General features: G+C 48.8%; 2 protein-coding genes across 8 annotated transcripts in view; one reads left to right on the forward strand and one right to left on the reverse strand.

Moving 5' to 3' along the window:
• Window positions 1-1680: 1680 nt before the first annotated feature.
• On the forward strand, window positions 1681-7868 carry LOC138747186 (heterogeneous nuclear ribonucleoprotein A3-like). Of its 5 annotated transcripts, none has more exons than XM_069906173.1 (11): window positions 1681-1784; window positions 4296-4403; window positions 4483-4629; window positions 4712-4922; window positions 5003-5095; window positions 5469-5564; window positions 5650-5724; window positions 5964-6125; window positions 6716-6853; window positions 6929-6987; window positions 7460-7868. In XM_069906173.1, exons 1-10 carry the CDS (start codon window positions 1704-1706, stop codon window positions 6976-6978), a joined length of 1161 nt encoding a protein of 386 aa, XP_069762274.1. In that variant the 5' UTR covers window positions 1681-1703; the 3' UTR covers window positions 6979-6987; window positions 7460-7868. The 5 variants fall into 5 exon arrangements, with proteins under 5 accessions (XP_069762274.1, XP_069762275.1, XP_069762277.1 ...); XM_069906174.1 differs by having other exon boundaries at window positions 5650-5718; XM_069906176.1 differs by lacking the exon at window positions 1681-1784 and adding an exon at window positions 2195-2362 and having other exon boundaries at window positions 4287-4403.
• Window positions 7627-12568, reverse strand: part of LOC138747189 (transcription factor NF-E2 45 kDa subunit-like) — a 90739-nt gene continuing 85797 nt past the window's right edge. For all 3 annotated transcript variants that reach the window (XM_069906180.1, XM_069906181.1, XM_069906179.1), the window contains exon 4: window positions 7627-12273. In XM_069906180.1, coding sequence (XP_069762281.1) covers window positions 11557-12273 — 717 coding nt within the window. In that variant the 3' untranslated portion in view covers window positions 7627-11556. The remainder of the gene's footprint in view (window positions 12274-12568) is intronic.

Raw genomic sequence — 12568 nt, forward strand, 5'->3', positions numbered from 1 at the left:
TAAGTGGCAATCACAGCATGGAGCAAAGTTGGCTGAGCAAAATTGTCTGCTCCAAAATACAGGGAGAGGAAATGCATAAAACGATTTAGGAGGAATGCTCAAACTAAAGGAGGTGGTGAGTAGCACAGGAGACACAGGCCAGATCAGAACAAAGAATGGCCTGCAAGAAACAGGGAATGGAAAACCAGTCTAGGAGGAAGATTAAGGCAGGAGGAGGTGTTAAAGAGAACAGCAGAAATTGGCCAGACAAGAACAGAATGGTGATTAGAAATATCTGGGGATGAATTAATTTCTGATCAACACAACAGGATAGTCTGGCCTGGAGGATTAAGATGGGAGTGCTACACCCCAGATATCTGCAAAACAGGAGATGACTTGTGATAACCCTTATGCAAAAAGATCTAGCAAAGGAAGACAACTTTTGTTCTGTATGATAATGAAATCTAGCAAAGGAAGCCAACTTTTGTTCTGTATGATAAGGTTGACCTATATAAACTGAGCCAACTGGACAATAGGGGTCAGTCTTCACTCACTGTGCAGGTGACCTATGAACTAATGAGTGACCCAGAGCTCTGTTAAGTTTTATTCTTTTGCTGTGTAATAAATTGACTGTTGAACCGAATACCTTCTCCTATCACTTCATTCAAAGAACACGCTGGACTCAGACTACACATAGACTAAATTAAGAGTAAGGTAAAGCCAGAGTCCGACAAATCCCTGTGCCATCGGTGCTCTGTGATTATTAGTAAGGGATTGTTTAAGGGGTAAAACACAGGATTCTGTTGACACCGTGGTTAAGTGAAAAAAGCACACAAATGCTGGAGAAATTCAGCAGGTCAAACAGTGCCTTTATGTAGCAAGGGTAAAGACACATCAAAGTTTCAGGCTTGAGTCCTTCAAGTTGTGGGGAAACACGAGGTAGGGATCGCTTAAGGTGGGATGTAGGTGGGAAGAAAAAAAGATGGAAAGCCACTGTTTGAATCATCCCTCTTTGACTTGTTATGTGCACGGTTTCAGAACTCCAAAGGAAATGGGCCAATGACAATTTTTCTCAAGCAAAATATTTCAGTAACAATTGGGTTTGGAGCAGTGAGTGATTCTCAACCTTCCCACCCACATCCCACCTTAATTAATCTCTTACTAATCACAGAGCAGAGGAATCACTGAAGGTGGAATGAGTGATGAGAGAAAGTTTGAAAACCACTACGAAGCTCCACTTTAATAACACTGAAATGGCCAATTTCGGAGTTTGACAAAAATACAATCACATGCAAAATATTGGTTGCTCTAAAAGTGTGGTTTAAATTGGGGAGCTTTGCAGGAATTTTAGGAAAAATGATTGCATTATTAAACGAAAATAACGACACGCAATTGGCGTCAGGAAACAATGTGTGCAATTTCTCTCCTTGTAAAGGATTTGCAGCTGAATATAGAGGAGGCACAGTTTGAAAGGACGACAGCGAAGTTTAATGTGTGGCCTTGCCGCTCTCCATTCCCCCTCCCCTCCTGCTGAACGCAGAACCTTCCAGAAAATCCAAGCACAAGCACCCAGTCTCCGGCATTATACTCAGAAACAGAGGGCGTGGACCCCCATACGCTCTCTCCACTGATTGGACGGCAGTACCCGACGCCGATAGTTCACTGGCTCGAGCCCCTTATCCATCATAAGAGGGAGCCGGCACGATCTGAGAGTAGGCGGCGCCATGAGTTGTCCATCAAACGGGCAGCGAGGCCTACCCGAATCCCCGAACCAAACTCCAAAGCTTGGCGCAACCATAAACACGGTAACGACGTTCCCGCCGCCAACGCGCCGCTACCGCCACGACCAGCACCTCGAGTTTACCTGACGCAGAGGCGGGGGAAAACTGCAAATGCCGGATTTCTTTTAAAGATATGTCTAGTTTTCCACACCGCTGATTCTTCCAGCTCTGCGAAACCCGCCAAAAAAAAAACACCCCTCCCCCCCCCTCCTCTCACACATACACAGGCCGCCACCACCGATCGACAGGCGCAGCTGCGCAAGCGCACACTCACCGCGCCCACGTGGTTGGGCGGAAGGGGGAGGAGAGGGCGGAGCTTATTTCCCAGCCCAAACAATGAATTTTTGTTCATTCGCCAATGGGGAGAGAGAGCGAAGGAAGGAAGCGACCAATGAAAGGAGAGAGGAGGCGAGGTCTGACGTCATCGCCACTCTTATATAAGGCGCATCTGCGCTGCGCTGCAGTCTCTTGCCTTTTGTCGGTCACCAGTGGATTGTGGCCAATTTTCTTTTTCCCAAGCAATTTGTAAACCTTATTTTTCTTCAACAACGGCTGCACGTAGATCAGGCAAGACGGCGCCCTCGTACGAACGCGATATGGAGGTGAGTGGCGGCCTTGTTTGTCCGCCAACGCTCGTGACGCAGCAAATAATTCCGCCGCCGCCGCCATTACGCGAGACGGGCTGAGGCCTAATTTTTTTCAGCCCCCTACTGCCGCTCAATGCTTTTTCTTCCCCTCCCCCACACACACATGCACATACAAGGGCTGGTGTATCGATGGGTGTGAGTTTAGTACTGGTTGTTCTGACGGCGGGGAGAGGGATGGCGCGCCCGGGGCCTCGCGGTTCCCGGAGGAGGTTTGGGGAAATAAAGGCTGCACCGCACCCGGGGGAGGGGGATGATGTAGCCACTGCCTGTTCCCTGGCCTATCGGTTATTAGGACGATTGGCCTCTAACCGCTGTTCTCGTCCTCACTCCTTTAACCCGAGACCTCTTCAGCCCCGCCTCCTCTTTTCCTCCCCCCCCCCCTCCGGCCGTCCCGTGAAATGGCGGCTCACTACCCTGTCCTATCCCACGGCCCTGACTCCGCGATGGGCCGAATCTTTTAAAGCGTGGCGTCCTGTTTTACACTGGGTCGAGGCTGTCCGCTGCCGTTTGGCCCGCTCCGGTCCCTCCTTTCTCTCCGGCTCTGCCATCCCTTCAAAATGGCGGCGGCAGCCATCTTGTGCACTTGGGGTTGGGGGGGGTGTCGGGCAAGGGTTTCCGTCCTTGGCTGCTATTCTGTCGCAGGGGCGATGAGAGCGGCTCCCTAGGGCTAACGTTACTGTTGCCATCTGTAATCTGGGTGGCTCACAATGGGGACTCGGATCGGGCGTGCGGCTGCCACAGGCCGTGCTGGTTAGGGGTGGTGTGCAAGGACTCTCACCATGGTCCGAGGTCCGGACAGACCTTTCAGGTGAAGTAACACTTCACCTGTACCTCCAAAAAAAACTCACTGCACCCTCTGTGGCCTTCTCTACATCGGAGAGACCGGTTGCAGATTAGGAGATCCCCTTTGCCCAGCACCACCTCTCCAACAAAAGTAGCCAACCACTTCAATTCTAGGTCACATTATCAAGCTCTCATGGCCTTTCACAGTACTCCCCTGACCACCCACAGATTGGAAGAACAACACCTCATTGTTCATCTGGGCACTCTCCAACCCCAGGGTATGAACATCAAGTTCACAGCATTCCACTGATCAGCTTGTCTCCCCTCCCTCCTCTGCTTCTTGCCTTGTTATTCCAGTTCATATTTCCTTTCTCTCTCTGCCTAGACTCCTCCCACTTCCTTCGGTCCTCCACCTATCATCTACAGCCCTTTGCCTTTTTGTTCGGATATCTTCATGTTTCCCCACAACTTGAAGGGCTCAAGTTACCTTTGGTGCATAAAGGCACTGTTTGACCTGCTGAATGTCTAGCATTTTTTTGCTCAAAGTGAATATGGGCATGGACCCAGCTCTTTCTCCATTTCCCTTTTGGTTGCAAGTATGCACAATCAACAAAGTTCGATGTGTGGGTTGTGGGACAGTTGGTTCAGTCTGGCTGTGTACCTTTAAATGCTTCTGGCATAACTTATATTTTGTGAAAATGTGCTTGTTGGTCCATACCATGAATAGTTGTGAGGCATGAAAATGTGAGCTGGGTTAGGAAAGCTGGAGTTATCAATGATGACTCAGCCCGGCTACCTACCGTGACTGCTGCCTTGGAAATTTTGGTTCAATTGATTCTCCTGCCATCTGGTGTCTTTATTCATCAATAGCTGGACCAGCCTTTTGACTTGTGCAGTGATACTGCAGGAGGAGTGTTTTGCATGCACTAGTCACGTGCAGTGCTCACTTCTAGCAGATTGTGGTCTTAAAAGCCCATTTCTGTGAGCTGGTATGTGGTGATGGAATCTCACCTTTAAAATGAGGATGGTTTGTTGTCTGCATTGTTTTCCATTGTTAAACTGGTTGCTAATACTACCACTTTTTTTCCTGTTGGAGGACTCGCAGGAGCCGGAACAGCTGCGGAAGCTGTTCATAGGCGGGCTGAGTTTTGAGACTACGGATGACAGTCTGCGAAACCACTTTGAGCAATGGGGTCGGCTGACTGACTGCGTGGTGAGTTCTGTGCAGCATGTGTGGGGTGTGACATTTTGCTGTTTTGAGACACTGGCCTTGACTTGTCATTTTGTTGCAGGTGATGAGGGACCCCACCACCAAACGCTCAAGGGGGTTTGGGTTTGTTACCTACTCTTGTGTCTCAGAGGTGGATGGGACAATGGCTGCGAGGCCCCATAAAGTTGACGGTCGTGTGGTGGAGCCAAAGCGCGCAGTGTCCAGGGAGGTAAGGTGTCTTGTTGAGTTGGTGTAACATGGATGAGAAGCTGGATCTACCTTTCCCACTGATGTAATGCTGGTGTTCTTAGGACTCCACCCGGCCTGGAGCACACTTGACAGTGAAGAAGATTTTTGTTGGAGGTATCAAAGAAGACACAGAGGAGCACCATCTCAGAGACTACTTTGAGAAGTTCGGCAAGATTGAGGTCACAGAGGTGATGACAGATCGTCAGAGTGGGAAGAAGAGGGGTTTTGCGTTCATTACGTTTGATGATCATGATGCTGTGGACAAGATAGTTGGTGAGCGACAGGGTGCATACTTCTGGTGTGACCGTTGGGGTTGTGAAGGAAAGGCCTGCTAATGTGCTTCTCTTTTCCAGTTCAAAAGTACCACACAATCAATGGGCACAACTGCGAAGTAAGGAAGGCACTGTCACGAGAGGAGATGCAAAATTCAGGGATGAACCAGAGAGGTAAGATCTGTTCTGAGAAGGAACATTGCAGATGTTGGAGTCTGGAGGGACTCAGTGGGTTGGTCAGCATTTTTGTCCTAAGTTTTGTAATGAGTGCAAGTATCAAGAAAAATAGCTTCAGGTCAATGGTTGTGCAGGACATTTGCCAGCATATCTGAGTTTGGGGGAAGGAAGAAATGGAACCTGAGGCACTGAGTAGTAGATTGAGATGCTTCAGTCATGTAAAATTTTTGTCCCAGGTTTGCATGAGTCCTTGCCTTTTAGTAGGCAGACATGAAAGGAGAGGGGCCATGGGAGCAGTGTGGGAAATGTGGCCTGCCTGATTGGTTTCTATCCTGAGGCACTAACACCTTTCCCAACTCTTTTAAATCAGGTCGTGGGAACTCTGGCAACTTCAACAGAGGCAGCTTTGGTAATTCTGGGAGCAACTTCAGTAGCCGTGGTGGAGGAGGAAACTTCAACAGCCGAGGTGAAGTGTTTGGGGACGGCCAGTGGTCATAGTTGGGGGGGGAACAGTTTTGAAGTTAGCATCACTAATCTTCTCCTTTTTCCAGGTGGATTTGGTGGTGGCTCCAGAGGAGGCGGTGGATACGGAGGATGTGGCGATGGATACAATGGATTTGGTGATGGTGTGCTCTTGGAATCTGGGTCTGAATAGTGGGTGGGCTGCTGTGGCTTTAATTATTTCTTCAAGGAAATTGAACATGTGGGTTTAGTGGATCACTTAATGAGCTGAGGAATTTGAATTTGGGAGAAAACTTCAACTGGAATGAGTTATTGGGGAGGGCCAGTGGTCATGGGGGGGGGGGGTTGTGGTGCAGGTTTGAAGTCAGCATCACTAATACCCATTATCATCCTTGCTGTGCAGGTGGTGGCTATGGGGGAAGCGGCTATGGAGGCGGTAGCAGAGGTGGTGGCTACGGGGGAAGCCCATCCTATGGCAACCAGGGTGGTGGTGGTGGCGGCGGAGGAGGATATGGCAGTGGAGGTGGTGGTGGTTACGATGGCTACAACGGCAGCTTTGGTGGAGGTGAGTATGTTTGATGTTTCATAATACAGACCTTGCTGACCTATATGGAAACTTGCCTGTTAATCTCATTGGGCCATCAAGTGCTTGTCTACAACTTGATTTTGTGACACTGCTATAATTGCTCTCAAGGTGGCATAAAGGTCTCTGCTTCTTTTCTTTCTTCCCCCCCAAATTCCAGGTAACTGCTGCTCTGTAAAAGGCACCCCTGCACATCTCTAGTGCAGCTGGTTTTTGAATCTACCCGAGAGCTCTGCTCAAAGGTTTATGGGTCCCCTGCCATGTAATGCAGTCAAGTTCTGGTTTCTTCCATACTTATACTGACTCAATAAATTGCATGAGGTTAAAAGAGAACAAATGTGCTGTGGTCCCAGCCTCTGTTGAGAATGGCCTGAGGAAAAGTTGACTATCCTATGCATGTGCCCTTTCAAAGTCTGTCCTCTCCCTCTTTGTCCTTCATAACTTGATACACCTTTGTTACATCCATTGTTAACTTGTTCCAGAGAGAACAGACCCAGCCTTGTAGCTGCAATTCTTCTGTCCCAGATGACCAGTTCTGTAGTGTAGTTCATGCTGTGGTTATCTGCCTGCAGGAAACTTTGGCGGCGGTGGTGGAGGCAACTACAATGACTTTGGCAACTACCCCAACCAGTCTTCAAATTATGGCCCCATGAAGGGAGGTGGAGGTGGTGGGGGCTACGGAGGCAGGAGCTCAGGTGCTCCCTATGGAGGTGAGTATTGCTGTTTCTGGAAGGTGTGATTGTGGGCTGTCTTCAATTCTGAACTATGGTTCTTTCCATCCACAGGTAACTATGGTGGCTCTGGTGGCGGTGGCTCCTTTCCACGGAGATTCTAGACAAAGCAGGTGCGTCATTTTGGAGTGGTTTGGGCAGGCTGCAGTGAAGTTGAGTACTTCCAGTGTCCACATTAACACAGCAGGGGTTCCCTATACTGGCACCAACCCTGTTGCCCTTTGAAGAGCGGCTTCTTGGGAAGGGTAGGGGGGTGGTGTGGAGTTTGGGCACCTGTTTCAGAAACAGGGACAGTGTCCCAAAGGTGAGCTGTAAAATGTAGCTGCAGCCACACCTGGCATGGTGGGGGGTGGGGTGTAAGATTTGGGGTTGAAACGGGGGTGTTGGGTTTGGTAGTTCACTGCTGTCATTTCTAATGTAGTCAGTCTTATCACCATATCTGTAGTGCTGGGTCTTCAGGTTAATGAATGCATTTTTAAGGGGGGTGGCACTGGTTTCTTCGGTTGCCCCTCCTCTGCTTAATGTTAAGAAAACATGATGTAGGAAATGCACGATATAATAATTCTATCCCATGTCGTTCAACAGGAATACAGTACTTAGCAGGAGAGGATGGGCCAGCAGATTGACAGGGAGACAGCCAGCAGGTTACTGCAATACAAATCTCAGCCAAGCACAGGGCACAACTGCTACCGGAAGAAAATGTCTTTTTTTAGTCAGAAAAGTCAGTGTTTGAACTCATGAACTTTTTAAAAAAAAAAGAAACTTTAATCCCATGTGCATGGATATCTGCTTAAGGACTGTGATATTTTGATAAACTGTTGAACAGGTTATTTTATAGTTGGTGACTTTTCCCTTCCCTGTTCTGGAAGTGTAAAATGAACATTCCAGTGAGTCTTTATTAGACTTTTTTGATTTTATTGCTCCAGTCTTCAAGTGATATATTAAATGTATTAGTTGTGATCATGACTCAGAATAAAAAAAACCTTTCCATTTACTAGTCCTGCAGATAGTCTGTCTTGTTTAAGCCTCCAGTGTTCAGCCAGCTGTGGCCTCAAGGTTTGCTGTTGTGTGGGTTCTTAACTCCCACCCAATACCCCTTGCTCCCTTCTATCAACATTTCCTTCAAGCTAACTTGTGCCTGTCCACTCTTGGAGTACTTAAACAGTGGCCATCAACCCAGGGTTGACGCAAAGTATAAGCGGCCCTGCCAAGAGTCCCTGTCTGGTGTCCCAGTCTGGGTGGTGTCCCAAGTGGCACTGGCTCTTCTTCAGTGACCTGCCAACTTGTATTGGGCCAGATGCTGCAATCTCAGGGCAGTGTAGGGTCAACACCTCCCTCCTGCTTGGGTTCACCTTTGATGTACCTCAATCCCATGATGGTTGTCAACAGTGCTGGAAGTCTATGCTTTGGGCAAATTTGGGTGAAAACCCTTCCACATCACTGAAGCAGACATCCCTGATTACTAAATGAGTGGTACTGGTCCCTCTGTACACCTGTACCCATGAACCAGGCTTTTGTTCTGAATGTAATATGGATGAGATTTTTTTTATAGCTGCAGGCAGGGATTCAATGGAAACTGGCAAAGTGCCCAACAGCTTGTGTAGTCAGACGCATTGGCTGCAGAGAAAAGTCACCAGAGGAAAGCTTGGTGTGCTTTTATTTTTGTATGCGTGCGCCACATCCGGCTCTTGGTTCAAGATAGAACGAGGCAGGACACCTGCAGTTACCGCCATCGGCAGCAGAGGAGGAGTCTAGACTAGAGGCTACGAGCGAGCACACACCGGAGTGTCAGGAGCAGCGTCAGCTTTGATAGTTCCTCGGCCTTTAATTTTACTGGAGGCTAGCGTGAGGGCTGCATCGTGGGAGGCTAGCTGTTCAGGCCTAGCACAGCCAGAAGCCTTGCTACACTAAGACTAAAGCAGGCAGGCAGACTAGGTAAGGCTGGATTTTGTCTTTTATTTTTTTAAATAAACAGAAGAATTTGGTACCAGCACACTTGTGGCTTCATATTCCCTCTCCCAACAGACTGACTCTTCCCCTTATTGCTTGCAGGTAATCTCGGAAGTTTCGCCAGGCATGCAGATTATCACCTGCACTGTACACTGGCAGTATGTATCCTCAAGGTATGTTTCTGACAGGTTGAAGAGCAGCATAATGGGCAGTGTGAGACCCAACAGTCCTCCAAACAATCTGTTTGTCTCTCCACCACAGGTAAACCTATCCCATCCACTTTCCACTTCAACAGGTGGGATGGGGCTGGTTGAATCACTAAAGGTTGGTATGAAGGTGCAACAATCAAGGCAGCAAATTGGACTTTGACCTTCATTGTAAATTTTATGTGCACTCTTTAACATTGATCTTCAGTGTAGGTGGGTGACCAGAGCTGCACATCATATTCAAAATATTGGCTACACCAATGTCATGTACAACTTCAACATAAAATCCCAATTTTTGTACTCCATACTTGGATTTATGAAGGCTGATTTGCCAAAAGTTCTCTCTTAGCTCCACATGTAGGTGCCCACTGATCTGTGCATCTCTGGTCTCCTTAATTCAGGACTGCAGAGGAGGTTCACTGGGTTGATTTTTGAGGGGGGGGGGTTAATGACAAGATTCAGTTACTTGGATCATTGGAATTCAGAAAGCTAAGGAAACTGGGAGGGGTGCAGAAGAGATTGGGGGGTGTAGTGGACCAGAGGGGGTTGAAGGAGTCTGGAGGGGGGGGGGGGTAAGACATGTCCATGAGATCAGGGGGGGTTAAAGGTGTATGGAAAAGGAGGGGAGATTCACCTGTGGAGGCTGGATTTCCTTTGCTCTCTGGGTTAGTAGACTGCAGAAAGCTACTAGATCAAAGGGGGAAAATATGGGGTTCTGCTGGGACATGGGATTATTCAAGATAAGTGACCAATGGTTAGCATTGGTGTCAAGGGCCAAAGAATCTGTTACTTTGTGATCAGGTAATCTTTTCTTGTCCAACAGGTGGCTGCTAATGATCACAAATGTGATTGTGAGCTTGTTCCGTAATCTGGACCACTCTCCAGTGGAGAGCTTAAAACTGTTTAGTACTCTGTATTTTTGGCAGATTTGCTGAATGTAAACCTTTTTGCAATAAAATGAGTGGGGAAAAGCTGTTTATTTCCTTGCATTATTTTGCAGTATGTCCATTGAGATCTAGTATTCCTGGTACAAATACTGTCCAGTAGACCAGTGTTGGGACAGCTGTTCTTTGCCTTTGTAGTGAGAGAATGGGACTGGTCTTCATTCAGAAAGACTTTAAAAACACCAATTCAATGTGAAGCACATAGGACTTGATTTCTAGGGGGCAGATCTTGGCTGTGGGCCATTTGACCACTAGTTCTTGAGTGAACTGAGGAAGCCCAAGCAGTGTTCAACAAGGCAAATCAACAACATCCATCTTGGAATGTTGCGATATTCCTGGACAGATATTCAGATTCATTATGTTGACAATTAAGCTCTTGCTCCCAGTTCCATTTTTGACTTTCATTTTGCTTCTTTAAGCGGTGAGCTATTTGTCTATTCCTTGTGTTTGTTACCTGACCTTTCAACAACTCAGCAGGTTGTGCATCACTGCAAATGACAGATCTGTCAGGATGTTGACTGGTTGGGAATTATTTTTCCCTGAAGTGAAGAAGGCTGAGGGAGAAAGTATATTTTCTGAATCATCACCCAAGCCTCCCCATCCCCATTGGAGATTGAAGGAAGGATGAAAGGTGAAAACCTGCCAGTGGTGGGAAAATTTGAGTCTTCAGTAAGGGGGGGGGGGGTCCAGAGAGTTCTGATGATGAGTGGAGGTGGGTATTAGATAAAGGAGGGTAGTATTACAGTGGGTGAATGGTGCAGGTAAGGGAAGGGTGTAGGGGTACTGGAGAGGGTCAGAGATGGGGAGGGAATTTGTCATGAACCATTCATGAAATTGGAGATTGAGGTGGTGGACCAGAGGGGGTTCCTCATATAAGGTGTGAGTGTACAGGACATGAGTGGGTTATAGAGGTGAAGGGCTGTTAGAGACTGAACTGCATAGCTGGGAAGGAAATAGGGGATTATGGGTGTGGTGTAGGAGGTTGAAGGCAGTGGTGGAGGGATTTATTGGGTATAGGGACCAGAGTGGGTTAAAGATAAGGATCTGGAAGGGATTTTAAAGATATGAGTGGGCATAAGACACCAGGGAGTGATTTTGAGACAGCGAGGGGTGTATCAGACTGAAAGTGGTTAGAGATGGAGATGTGCATGGGATCAGAGTGAAGGGTGTGATGTGCCCCCCCCAGATGGGTGTGTTGGACGAGGCAGTTAAACTGATCAGGAGGTGACCGGAGGGCTTACAAAAAACAGGAAGGCTGGTGGGGATTTTGCAAATGGGAAAATCGGGGTAAGAGACGATGGGATGAAGGGGACTGGAGGCAGTTACAAATAGGTGTGGGCACTGGTGCATGGTGCCTCAAAGAAGAGTTGATGGAAGAAATATTTTGTACACCATTTCGTGCCACATCTCTGATTCGGTTGCAGCAGGGCAATGGGCAGTGAATTCAATTGGTGTGTCCCACCCGCCTTCCAGAGTAACACCTTCCTATAGGAGGGAGAACTGTCCTGTGGGGGAAGTGGTGAACTTGGGCCCTTCAGCTCCCACTTTGACACTTCCCCTCTGACATCCACCTACTCTTGTCTCAGACTCCTGCTGGGTCATGCTGCAGCAGGTAGACAGCTCCATCAGCTGCCATCTGCAAGGAGAAGTCTTCAGGGGGATAGGGCCTCCCGCATGGGTCCCGGAGGGCAGCAAAGACTCTCTTCCTGAGTTCAGCCAGTGCAGCGCTTGCCTGGCACAGTGCCTGTGCCACTTCATCCCGCTCACCTGCCAGCTGTGCCCTCTGTGAGCGCAGGCCGCCCAGCTCCCTCTCCAGCCGGGCTATACTCTCCATTTTCCGCCGGCGGCAGTGCTGAGCTGCCACCTTGTTCTTGCCCCGCCGGCGGATGTCCCTGACCAGGGCCAGCTGGGCCTCACTCAGCCGGTGTCGAGCCAGCAGCTCATTGTAGTCGTCCACGGGCAAGTTGATGATGGACTCGGTGGGGATGGGAATCTTCAAGGCCCGCGCTCTCCTCTCATCCCTGCTGCAGGTCTCGCGAGGTGCCTTCCGGCCCAGCTGGCTCCGCGATGGGAGCTCACACTGCCAGGGTATCAGTGGGCCCCAAGCATTGGGGCTGCAGTCCAGTGACAGACCTGAGTCTGACTCACCCTCTCGCTGGATGAGGCTGTGGCCCACCGGGTACCAAGGTTCCAGACTGGGATGTGGGACAGGATAGGGGAGCCAAGGTTCAGGAAGTGGGGGGGGAGCTCCAACGTAGAAGGAAGGCTCGGAATGGACCTCTAACCCCACGTCCAGACCCTGGAACAGAAAGGGGAATGAAAGGATCAGAAGAGAGCAGTTGGAGATGGCCCTCGACTGCCCTTTTGCCCTTCCCCACAACAGTGGACAGACCTCTGCCTCAGTTACGTATATGACTCGAGACAAGTGTATAATGTGAGGGGTGCATGAAGATGCATGTGTGTTCATGAGTTGTGTGTCTACACCAACTGCGTATATGTAAGCTGTGCTCGTAACTTGGATGTGGGTTATGAGCAGTGCATATGAGCTTGGTGTGTGTTAGCATATTGACCTGAGCTCAAGTCTGGAAACGATT

The sequence above is a fragment of the Narcine bancroftii genome, chromosome 12, assembly GCF_036971445.1.
Source record: "Narcine bancroftii isolate sNarBan1 chromosome 12, sNarBan1.hap1, whole genome shotgun sequence".
Classification (NCBI taxonomy): Eukaryota; Metazoa; Chordata; class Chondrichthyes; order Torpediniformes; family Narcinidae; genus Narcine; species Narcine bancroftii.

What these genes read in the sequence shown, in the direction of transcription:
- LOC138747186 (XM_069906173.1), top strand. Translation starts at nt 1,704, where the DNA reads ATGAGTTGTCCATCAAACGGGCAGCGAGGCCTACCCGAATCCCCGAAC. An exon ending in AGGAAACTTCAACAGCCGAG is followed by an intron (nt 5,565 to 5,649) that starts GTGAAGTGTTTG and finishes TCCTTTTTCCAG; the next exon opens with GTGGATTTGGTGGTGGCTCC. An exon ending in CAACGGCAGCTTTGGTGGAG is followed by an intron (nt 6,126 to 6,715) that starts GTGAGTATGTTT and finishes ATCTGCCTGCAG; the next exon opens with GAAACTTTGGCGGCGGTGGT.